Source organism: Argiope bruennichi, chromosome 2 (genome assembly GCF_947563725.1).
Source record: "Argiope bruennichi chromosome 2, qqArgBrue1.1, whole genome shotgun sequence".
Classification (NCBI taxonomy): domain Eukaryota; kingdom Metazoa; phylum Arthropoda; class Arachnida; order Araneae; family Araneidae; genus Argiope; species Argiope bruennichi.
The window spans coordinates 79,574,574-79,587,986 of record NC_079152.1 but is presented as its reverse complement, the minus strand read 5'-3'; the positions used below and the strand labels follow the sequence as shown (position 1 = coordinate 79,587,986).

Below are 13,413 nucleotides of genomic sequence, written 5' to 3'. Positions count from 1 at the left end.
TATTATTGCTTCTTTATTTTTACTGATCATGGTGATAAGAATGCTTCAATTTCAGTATAAACATTTAATTATAAATGCTCGAAATAAAGTTGGTGATATTTTGATTAAAATAAAAAATGTAATACCTTTAAAGTGAAAAAAAAAGTCGAATGGACTTTAAATAAGTTTTTTAGAACAGTTATCTTTTTAGATAAAACAACAAAAAGGGGGCTAAAAAGGATTTTATTTATATATGTCGAAAGATATTATCGTATATTCATAATTCTATATACGAAAGAAATAATATTTTTCCTAACTTAATTCTCAAGCAAGATTTTATTTCAGATATGTAAAGATAATGAAAATACTTTGATTACTCTTAGAAATGAATTTTGGTTTAGAGCTTGCCTTTTGTCATTTGATTAGTATAAACAGACATTATTAAATACATCTCATTGAAGCGTGAAATTGATGCTATTATTCAAACCTAATTGTTTGCATAATTATGTGTACCTAAATTAAATATAAAGTTGGATATAATCATCATGGTCATATAATTTTCTACAAATGCACAATGTATTTATCGCCATAGATCAATGCATAACCGTGCTAAGATGGAAGCAGGAATAAAATTTGTCTCTTTGGAAATATTTTATAACCGATGTCTAAGACTTCATTTCAAAATTTTACTGAATTGTGATTTTCAATACGAAAATGTCCCTCTGCTAGCGTTCGTATATAATTTAACTTTGTGTGATTTAATCATTTCCAGTGAAGGTTTTTGTATAAAATTCTATCATCCCTAAAACGGAAAACAATAATCAAATGAATCTGCTTTTTAATGATTAAAAGGCAGATTCATTTGATTTATTTCGAATTAAGGATAATGTCTGCTAATCGTTATTCAAAGCATGGGTAGAAGTTTTTCTTAAAAGCAAACAAATTTATTCATAAGAATTAGATAAAATATGGCAAATGACCACCTTGAAGAAGAGAAAAACTTAAATAAAATACAAAATACTTGATGTTTCAACGTTTCTGAAACAACAATTGCCGTAATTGTTCCAGGAATTAAATAAAAATACTATGCATATATTTATCTCTTATTATAAAATTGAATTACCTGTAAAGTGCTTCTGTACTTTTCATTAATAATCTTATAAATCTTGCTATTTCCAAGAAGTGCCCTGCCTTTAAACCATTCAAATGTTGGTGAAGGTTCTGACCTAGCTTCACAGACTAGACTCCCAGTGGATCCCACAACAGCATAAAATGTGTCAATATCAGGATTTACCCAAACAGGTTTGTCTGTAAAATATTAAAAAAAAGAAGAAAATCTTATTTAGTTACTATCAATTCAGACATGAATATTCCTACAATGTTTCTAATGATATAATAAGAGTAATATTTTAGAAATTCACAAAATTATTAAAAACTAATATGCCGATCAAAATTCAGTTTCACAGATAATATAGCTAAAGAATCCGAATATGAGATTTGTTCAATAGAAAAGTTATTATAGCTTTTCAGTGATGATTAAAATAGTCAAGAAAACTTGACGGGATAAGTGAAGAACAGTCAGCTCGTGTTTCATGTCTATGACGTCCGGTGAAGTGTGCGCTGTTTCAATTTCTCTTTAGCCAGTAATGGCTATGGCGTGTGGCAGATGCATTGAAATTTTGTTTCTGCTTTAAAGAAATTTTAAGCTGAAGCTTAGTATTACTACAGGAAGCTTATGAGAAGTTTGCCCCCCCCCCTCTGTAATACAACAGTAACATTTTATAATTTTTAAAGACCCTGAATTCTAGCATCTGTTTCAACAGAAGTAAATATTAACCATACAACTGTAATTCTGAGAGAGGAACATCGTATAACATTAAAATAATTTTCTAAAAAGGACAAGTACCCCTCATACGCTACTCGTAGAAAAATTTCGAATTGTACAGGTTTGTGTGTCGTATCCTCTTTATAAACCTGGTTTAGCATCATGTGTTCATTTAATTAAATTGAAGAAACATTTCCAGCGTTAAATATTTTCCATCATCAGATGCAGTAGTAAAAGATGAGAATGAATGGTAAAAAATGGCTTCCAGCATGTGTTTGAAGACTGGAAAAAAGTGGTATAATTCCATTGTATGAAATATTAAATATTTAAAGAAAGGCCAAACAAATATGGTGGGTTAATTAGCGGTAGTTATTTATTTATTGATATTTTTTAATAAAAAGGCAACGTAAATCAAGTGATGATAGAACAAAAGTAATTTTTCGATTACCAAGTAATAAATAGTGGTCTAATAAAATTAAATATAATTTTTTGAAAGAACATCATTTTTTTATCAAAACGCCTAATTTAATGTAAAAATATTGAAGCATTTTATTCAAAAAATAATCATATTTAGAAGACAAGATCCCATGTATTTAAACTTGATAAATGCGCCAATCTGAACCATATGCTTGAATGTGGTTTCAGCGTCGTAAAGAGATAATTTATTCTCGGGTAGTTTTGTGAAGGAAAATAAAATGGCTCACTTTTTAATTTCTATCAATATTCCAGCTCATTCTTCCATCCGTTCCATCTCAAGCATGCATGCTACTCTTTTATGAATGAAACATGCACTTTTGCATTGCGCTTTATGTTTTATGAATGCTCTGAACGATTTCCACTTCATTCAGCTGCTCTCTGAATTTTATTTACTTCCCCTCTGGACTCATATTCGAGAAAATCAAACAACTTTCTATTGCATGATAACTCTTTAAAAAAAAACTTATTTTTTTGCTTCTTAGCAAACGTTATTAAAAATTGAAACATCTCCTTCATTTCTGAAACGAGTTCACTTTTAATAAATTTGAAAAAAAATAATGAAATATGCATTTGATTGATGTAAAATTTGCTAAAATATTCAGGCATACGCATTAATTTTTCTGGCTACTATTAATAATATTCAAACAAAAATAGATGAGAAATCAATTCAAATTTCAATTAATAAATATATTCAGTAAAAACGTCCTTATTGTTTTAATCACTTGCATTGCACTTATACTTTCATTACGATGAAATTTATACAAGAAGATGTACTAAAATTATACGAAATGAAAATTATATGAAAGAAATGAAAGATGAAAGTTATACGAAAATTAATTATGAGAATTTTTTTTTTCGTATTCATATAAATTCCAGACTTGTATTCATGGAATATTCCATTAATTTTGACATCACAAACGCAATCAGAAGTGAGAGCTTCAGTTATATGTTTCCCCAAAATAAAGTAGAGATTTTCCCTTTTTAGAAAAATCTGAAATTACCAACGAAGTCTTAAGAATTTCATTATATAACATTAAAATATAATGCTTACATTCTTTGGGGAGTTTTTAAAAACTATTTAAAAAATTCAGATCTGCGTCAAGCTTATCATTGAAATAATTATAATACGTCCATATGAAATTTATGTTGAAATGTCGTATCATGAATTTGTGCTTCTGTTAGGTGGGTTTAATGATATGAACACTTAGATAAGATCATAGCAACTCAATCGATATGAACGTTTCTTTGAAACTGAATACTTTGCGCGACTTTTTCTGGTATTATTTCATGCACCTGAGGTGCCAGATATCAGAACTACTGAAGATGTTTAGCAAGATTTCATACAAACATTTTTTTCTATTATGTAAAGGCAAAAAAATGACTGTAAAATGTTCTACCATTGCCTCTATTTTTTTTTTTTTACTTATGCCTTAGTTAATATTCCATTTAATTGATTATTTATTCTGTTTAACACGAGATTCAGATCATCATCTCTCAAGTGTAAAAAATATTAAATGCTTTATCCATAGATATAAATATGCCTATTTAATTTCTAATAACTCCATTCTTAATTCAGAAAGGCGACACTTATAAATAAAAGGTTCCAATGTATGAGATCATTTACAGTACAATTTCTGAATTCCAAATCCGAAATTTCTAACGGGTGGGGGTGGGGGTGGGGGGTAAATGATGCTTGAATAAAGTCAGTCACTAAATTATGAAAAATAACAAATTTATTTTACAAAAATATGATCTGCATATTAATGTTAAGAACAAAACGGTCATTGATTTAGTCAATAATTGCAAAACTACACCATTGCTTAATGCGGAATAATGTATTCAACTATCATTTTTCTCATTTATTCTTCTTAATGGCATAAGCCATTTCCAGCCTTTGAAATGCAATCACTAATTAAAATGCAAGATAAAGTGTCCTCTTACAGAAAATATTGCAGCAAGCATTTATCGAACAATGTATTTGATGACAAAATATTGCATCTAGAATTTCCTATTTCACAGTAATGAATGCTTTGTTTATTGAGCATGTTATCAGGCATAAGGCGTCTATCTCCCGACCATATTACATCTGACAGTAATATTGGTCGAACTTCTAATTTATTCATGTGGAATAAAGTTGCACCGAGCTCAAAATATAATTGGCACTGCTTTCTCAATATTCCCCGGATGTAATGCTTGTAAATATCTTGGATAATGAGGGAGTAGATGCACTCTCACATTACCGAACATATTTTACTTCCTACATGTGTACCTACTTTGGTTATAATTTCCAAATATTTTTGAGATTTTTTAAAATTTGCTTTTTAGCGAGGTACAGAAGCTTCTGGTCACGTCATAATTCTGAAAATTTTAACCAAATAAATGCGCATTTTTTTAGTTCTCTTTAAAGCATTAATTTATGTTTGATGCCCTTTCTTTTTAAATCTACAACTTAATATTTTTTTTTAACAAAAACGGGCTATTTCCGAAATAGAAAAGTTAACTGCTAATTTCTACATTTAACGCATACAATTTTATTATAATATACAGTCACATATTCTATGGCTATTATTGTTCACTTTCTGAAGTTTCAGGTAAATAAAGCTCTCAAGTCTTTAGAAGACTTCCTGTTTATACTATGCTCTCTGCAACATTATTTTTATTTAATAAATGGATGTTGCACAATATTTGAGAGGAAGAAAGTGCATTTATACACCACTGCAAATTTTAAGCATCACAAACATAAAAGACAAAATAACTCAATTATAATGCAACAATGGGAAAAGGAATAAAGAAGTATTATGTTTCAGATATCAATATATATGCCATTTCTGAAATAATTCGTCAAATTATTGGAAAATATTCATTATTGAAACTTAATTTGAAGCGTTCAATTATATTTGGACATAAAAAAATGAATCCAATTTCTTTTTGTAATTTTTCTTTAACAATAGAGGATTGCTCCTTCTGAAGAAAAAAATTTGCAATATATATGAGTGCTGTTATTTGTCTTATGATCATCATTAATAAAGGACTATTCGAAAAGAAGAAGCAGAATTAAAATATTTCTTTCAAATGAACGATAATAGATAGCTATAAATATGATACATCACTTGATAGTGGATGTTTTACTTTATGAGTTCAGAAAATCAAGGTACAAACTGAGCAGTCGTTTGTTTACGAAAAAATGTGACAATGGCGATATTTTTAATCTTAGTTTACCAAGAATAAATCCAATTTTTTTGTGCAGCGTTCATTTCTTTGTAAGTCAACAAGCAGCTTCCCGTCAAAAACATATTTTAATATTGGTAAAAGAAATTCGCAGATTAAAATTACAAATATAAAGGAAAAAGCATTGGTCATCCTCACATGTCAGATAAAGTTGCTGAGCGTATCCGAAATGACCTTCGAATATAGCCCTAGAAAATGCAGTCGTATCTCCAATATTACATTTAAAACGGTTTGTAAGTACCACTTAAACCAGTTACTTTTCGATATTTGAGATACCAAGCAAATTGAATAACATGAATTAGTTAATTGAAGTATAGCGAAAAATGGACATCCGATTCTATTTTGTTGCCAAACAAATGGAATTCATGTTGAACGTATAAAATAAAACGTTTTTCTATTCAATGATGCATTGTGTATGTACCTATCTATTACAATTAATTAATAAATAAATTAATTATATATATAAAATCTGATCCTTTGATTTTTAATAACCCTGTTTGAAACAATACGAGTTTTTCCATTACTTAGCATTTAAGTTCGTTCATATATTAAGAAATTAATTAATTTCACATATAAAGAAATTAATTAATTATTTCAATCAGACATAAATTAATTTTCCAAATTATATTATCGTAATACATTTCATAATTGTATCTTAGGGAACATATATACACATACACATAAATGCAATGAGTATAGGGGGAGATGATAGAAAGACGCCAACTTTAAGCTTATAGGGGTTTGGTAAGATGCACAAGAAGAAGTGTAGGGAAGAAAAGAAATCATATGAAAGTGCCAAAGTATCTTTAACAGGAATGAAATCACATACACTTATTCATACATAGGTACAGGAAAAGGATTAAGGAAGGCAGGAAAAAACATCGATGTTTAAACGAACCGTACAATGGACGTAGACCGCAATGTTCTTGTCCTGTATCTGGGATTTGTGAGGCGTCACAACAAATGCTCGACATGTGTAAGTTCCTGAATCCGAAGTTTTTAGGTTTCTAACGAAAAGCCCATCCTCGGTTATTGTGCGACGAGGACCTGTAAAATATAAAATCAATCAATAAATAAATTTATATTTAGTGAATCAAATTATTGCATTAATGCATTTTACTGTAATGACGAAAAATGCAGAATTACGGTTTTAAATCAAACCTCATGAATTAATAAATCTCGATTATCAAATATCATAATATATATTTTTAAGGACAATAAGACCCATAAGGTATCACAATCATCTGGCAAATATACCTGATCGCTTGTAAAAATTTAAGGATAGTAAAAAGTGTAATTATTTTCAAATTTAAAATTAGGATGTATATATTATGTTTCATTATTTTTAATAAGTTAAAATGTTAAGAAATAATGTTAATGAAATACTTGTTAACCAATCATCATATTGCTGAAGAACTGTTATAAAAATACTATTTCTGTTCGTATATAATCTTTAAAGCTACCCTTATACGTTTAAAGCCAAAGAAGTATTTCAATTTGTTGATGTTAAGTTTTGAGATATCAGATATTCCTCTAATGATGAAACAGGCAATTAAAATTATTGTAAAAGTACAGATTCAAGCCTTTCTCCTTAATAATCACTTAATGCTAAAGAAATTGGAGGATCTAAAGCAGTTATCAAAATCGTTTTGATATTTTAAATGGAAGAGTGAGAAAGTAATGAAGTCTGATTCAACATTGAGAGAAAGCAAGAATTTCAAACTATCATCAAACAGAAAAAACTCTAATAAAATAATTATGCCGAAGTATATTTAAATATACGCATAAAAACCATCTTCAGTACTGTTACTCGATTTAAGCAATTGCAATTCGAAGGATAATTGTGTAAAATCCACCTTTATTGTTTAGGTGCAAAATGCAGCATTTTGATTTTGCAAGGCTAGTTATGGTTTTAGAGATCAATCACTATAGCTTTCTTCCAATTATGCACAGAAACAAAACTATGATCATCATGTTGGCAGTAAGTATAATTGCTGCAATTTGAGAAAATAAAAACAAATACTTCAGATGTGAATCAGACGGTGGATCTGTTATGCTATGGAACTGCTTTTAAGTTAGTGGTGTGAAGTCTCTTGGATTTATAGCTAGATTATACTTTGGGTTTTGAAATTTTCTTAAAAAAGGAAGATGCATCTGATTTATCTTCATCGATGGTAAAACAATACATTCCATTAAGACCATGTTCCTTAATTTTCGTAAAGAAAAAAAAACGTTTTTAATGCGATTAACCTCCATCGGTTCTAAACTCAGGATTAATCTTCCGTAGAAATAATCAGATTTCTTTCAACAAAATAAGCCAATATTCTTTGTAGAATAATATTTATAAAAATAGGAAAAAATGTATTTAAATATAAATTGTTTTCATATGATTTATTTGAGAATACTTGTGAAATTTTAAGATTGACATATAATTGAAGGTCTTTACTTTGATATGTAATTAAAGGTAATTTGTTTACATCAAGTTACTCTTAATTTTATTTTCTTCATGAGCAATTTATCTAAAAAATTAGAAACAACTTTATGGAAATAATTTGTCGATATACAAGCAAATTTCCTAAAATTTCATTTAATCTTTTGAAAAACATTAAAATGTTTATTTCATAAAATAATTAACCTCTTAACATAATTTTATTCCATTTGATATAATAATATTAATATTTAACTACACAATGAATATCGGAAACTTACAGGAGGTTTTAAATTAAAAAAAGAGTATTATTCTTCCAATCGTTCCTGCTATTATTGATTATACTCTGCGTTTCGAAATTTCCTTTTACAAAGTAGATGTATCTATCAAAAAAGTAATTTTATACACAAATCTAAAATCTGTTCCAGGAAAGTGATATAGAAATCTTATTGAGAACTTATGAGGTATTATTATCCCAGACATGTTTATCGAAATGTAAAGCATACTTGCAACATTGTAGTCCACTGGAATTGATGAATAATACAGAATCAAATTTCTACTGAATGAAAAAAATATGTTCTTCAAATGTTGAATGCGCGAGGCTTATTATAAGTTATAATGAGTCTAAAATATCTTTCAAAATTTATTTTTGTATTATTAAATTGTTTTTATTATGATAGTTTTACATTTTTTACAAGCCAAAATAATACTTTCATTTTAATTATTTCGTTCGCAAAAAGAATTTTCTTAGTATACATTGTTGAATCTTTTACAAACTATTTAATTTCATAATAACTTTAAAATACATCTGAGTTTAATTATTTTGATATTCTGAAAAATGTGTTTTGCTAGCCTTGAAGATTTTGCATAAAGTGCTTTGTATCCAAAATACTCTCCGCGACTATAAATTGATTTTTTTTGTTGTTTTTCCTTCAGGATATACAGTTAATTCCTAACTTTAATTTATGGAAATTCATTTGATAATAACATATGAAGAGGGATTGGTTCAGGTAAATAAATCAGATGTAAATCTAAAAATTGCATAAAATTATAAATTTTTAGGTAATAATAATAATCCTTGCCACGTCAAAATCGACTATTTATATATTATTCTGATATATTATTATCTATATTATTATTGAAATATTATCTATATTATTATTGAAATATTATCTATATTATAATTGAAATATATAAGAATATTTCAAATATGTGTTCTTTCAAAAAGTTCCAACAAAGCAGTTTGCATTAATTCACTATTCCAAGAATTATAAAGAAATATTTGTATTGTTATTTAACATAATTTATAATTATTAATGGATATGGATTTATTCGATTATATATTCTTTTATATTACCTTAAAAGACGAAATAAGTGGATTTCTAATGGAAAATTATCTTGTTTGAACTTTCAAGTACCATTGTACTTTCATTGAAAAAATTTTACTCTCTTTACTTTCATAGATTATAGGTTAAGTGCGTTTTATTTGAACCTTTTTCAGAATCCAATATAATTTTGCATAATTATATTACTGAATTTGAATCTTTTATTTTTGTCCTGATATTCAGATTCATGGTTCAGTACCATAAATGAAATTTATGTTAATATTTTTTACATGGTTCAGCACCATAAATGAAATTTATTTTAATATTTCTTAATTTAAAAAGTCAATACCGGTATCACCTTCTCTATTATTTTATTTTATTGCTTTATATGCTCTTATATTTTTTATTAAATTATTGAAATAAATATTAAACTAACATAGTTTACATAAAAAAAAATCTTTACATTTATAATACCAATAGAGAAACTATCATTAAAATTTATGAATCATGCACCAGTATGCAGAAACGTTAATCAAAAGTAACTGGTTTTATAATAAAAGGGATATAAAGGCGTATCAAATATAATTAAAATAAGAATATGTGAAAAATACGCCTTTTAATTTGGAACATTAATATTTTACATTGATTTCGTAGCAAAGATGATAATGACGTAACGATATTCGATTATGCGAAGCCTTGTTGAATTCACAAATAACAATTCTCTTATATAATTGGCATTAATTTCATTTTAGTTATTCTTTAATTTAATTGACAAAAGATATATGTTCTACCTATTACGAAAGGATTTGAAATTATTTTTATGAAACGATTTTCATAGGATTAGGAAGAAAATTTATATACAACTCCAAAATAAAGAAGATCAATATTAAGATGAAAATAAATGAAGTGTATGCGAGGCCACTGAAATAACATGCAACTTATTTATATATTAAGAAAGTGATATGTAAATCGAAGAAAATTAATCATGCTAAAGTAAGCATTTCACACTATTGCCATTGACTCTACACTCTTTTCAAACTGCTTTTTTGAAACGAAAGTTACCAAGGTTGAAGTGTGTGTGATTCTTTGTGAATATGTAGGTGTTAACTCCAAAAAAGATAGTTACTAATGGTTTCACTTGCTTACAATAAGAATAATATTATTATTTACTACAATAATAAAGCTACAAATATGGAAATTTACTTCAATTTGATATGTTATTGTGCACTCTATTCTAACGAAATTAAGTTTATGAATAAATTTTGAAAAATTAAGAACTGCAAAAATATTACTTGTTTATATTGAAAATAATAATATAGAAAAAAAATATGTCCCCGATGGTTATATCTGAGATTAGTCATGCTCAAAATTTAATCAAGTTTGAAATAAAATAAGTATCACCAATAAAAACATTCTTTAAATTTTCATAGTTTCTACAAAATCTATCTATATATAATTATTACTCATAGTTCGATTTTCAGTTGGAATTATTTTAACCCTCACATGGTTTCATAAAAATTTTTACGTCATAACATAAAGAACGTGTTTCACTTATTTAAATATATGGTCAGAAACGGAGCAATTTCACTTAGCACGACTTAATATATAATTCGTATTCTGATTGTACAATGTTTCAGACTTATTTTAACGTTTCTCTCACCTTATAAGGATTGACATCATGATGATTTGGATGGTAGTCAACACAGCGAATTCCGAATAAGTGATTTTATGACCATTTAAAAATGTCTCAGAGTTCCAGATTTCACGGGTTTCTTTTAGGTGTGGGACATTGTGATTTAGGTGGTCATTTTTTCGAAATGGAAGCATAGATTTTTTTTTCCGTCTGCGTTTGCCATAATGACATTGTGTCGATTTAGATTGAAATTATATTTTCTTTCAAGAAGTATTCATTTGATGTAACTTTGTTAATAGAAATGTTGTTTGAAAGTTTCATTCAGTTCAAACTAAAAATAAAATGTAAGTACACTTGTGATTAAACGTCGCATTGAAACATAAGAACATCGAAAGAAATTTAGGTGGAAAACTGCTATTCATATATAGTTAATTTCATATTTCCTTAATTGGCGCTTTTTTTCTTTTTAATTATATTAATTTTAAAATATGATTTATTTTTTCATATTAATCCCTGCCTATATTTTTCTTTCTTCGCACAAAGTAAATACATGTAATTGAAGTTTGCGCAATGAAACAGTTTGCGTTTCCTGGAATATATAAAAAATATATTGCTATATTATATCGATTTATAAATTCGATTTATAAATATATAAATATATCGATTTATAAATTCATATTCCTAATTTCAGTTTAAAAAGATTTTTTTCATTTACTATTGTATCTATAAAAAGAAATTATCTGATTTTTTGAACATACGTGTTAATAAATTAGCGTGTACATGCCTATCTTTTAAAAGTGACGGATTTTTAACACTTAACTGGGGACGTGTGGTTTGTGAGACCGCTAGCGATGGATTTTCGATCACCCCTATTCTATTTTTAGCTGAACTGAATGGATTGACCCTGTAGATTCTGACCTTCAATACATGTGCACTTTTTCCACCGATTTCAGCGAATGCTTTTTTAAAATAATTCAGTTACTTCTTTGAGTGCGGTCTCTAAGACTGCACCTCCCGGTTAGTGTCTCAGTGAAAAACAAGGCTTAGCAGATGGTGCTAAAACTTGGATCCCGAAAATAACATCCGATTTACTGATCCTATCATGAAGCAGTGCTCCAGACATTTTTAAATGAAGCAGAAAGTTATTTTAGTGATAAGGATAATTGCACAGAAGAGTTTTTCGATGAAAGTTCGCATTCAACTTATTCTGATATATATTTTCAAACATAATTAAATTTTCTAGTGATAATGTATTTTGAAAAATTTATAAAATATATTAATATACCTAGAGATATATATTCAATATTTATTGGTTGATTTTTATACTAGTTTTTAACCTGTATGCTTAAAATGCCCCAGAAAAACATGCTATGAAAGTCACACAAGCCGATAAAAAAGGGTCAATTTTACCCATTGTCAATTTTTTTTATTTTTTATTTTTCATATAATTGCTGAATTTCATATTATATTGTCTTCTATATACCGTCATACACTGTAAAAATAAATGATTTAAAAAGTAAAAAGTAATATGTTTTTTTCAAAAATATTATTTATTGTAACATGTAATTTGAGAAGAAAATGTATGTTCCAATGCATTTACATTTACATAATAATATATTTTTAAAAAATTTCTAAAACATATTTATATATCAAGAAAAATATATGCAAAATACATTGGCAGTTTTTCATACTAATACATTCGTTAGACAATTTAATTTGAGTGTAAATGAAATATAATCTCATAGACCGCACCTTCCCAGTTAAGTCCTAAAATTTCACCTCCTCAGTTAAGAGTTAAAGTTCCCTAATGAACTGAATAAAATAATGCCTATTTAATTCATAAAAAAACAAAAATAATATTTATTTTTAAAATTATTTTTATTCAGAAATTATTTATATTTAGTCTTAAAGTACCTCAACATAGATGAAAACAAGTATTGAAATAGATTAAATTGAATATTTGAGTAATTTTATTAGATTTAAATATCTTTAGATATTTCTTCAATTTTATTGAAAATCATGATATACTTCTTGGATAAAATATACAGAAATTAAAATCAGTTCTTAAAAATATTATACTGAAATCAAAAATTTCGTATTTATTCTATAATTATTTGAATCAATATAATTTTATTCATATGCTGTTGAACATTCTTCTATAAATGATAAAATTTGAATGGATAAGTTAAAATGCTTCTGATAAATCTTGTGAGAGGTACAAGGCGAAATCTAATTGAATGCTTTTAAGGAAATCTAATTTAAAGTAATTTAGATAATTGCTTCAGCAGTGCATGGACAAAAAAGATCAATTTTGGATATTAAAAATTGTAGGATTCGTAGTTATGCTAGAAATCACAATTTATCATTACTTTCGCTGCCATTTCCACAATAAGGGTTTTTTTTTTTATTCAGCAACAAAATGCTCAACATTTATAATATTCGTTAAACAATATAAATAAGAATGAGATGCAATCATGTTAGCATATTTTGTGTTGCTTCGAGACAATTAATGAAATAT

At 27.1% G+C, this 13,413-nt stretch overlaps 1 protein-coding gene across 1 annotated transcript in view; it reads right to left on the bottom strand.

Annotated features, from left to right (window-relative positions):
- LOC129961726 (fasciclin-2-like) overlaps positions 1-13,413 on the bottom strand; it is a 108,381-nt gene that overhangs the window by 12,868 nt on the left and 82,100 nt on the right. Inside the window, exons 5-6 of the mRNA XM_056075275.1 lie at positions 6,413-6,556; positions 1,103-1,287 (exon numbers count right to left, since the gene is read on the bottom strand). Coding sequence (XP_055931250.1) covers positions 1,103-1,287; positions 6,413-6,556 — 329 coding nt within the window. The remainder of the gene's footprint in view (positions 1-1,102; positions 1,288-6,412; positions 6,557-13,413) is intronic.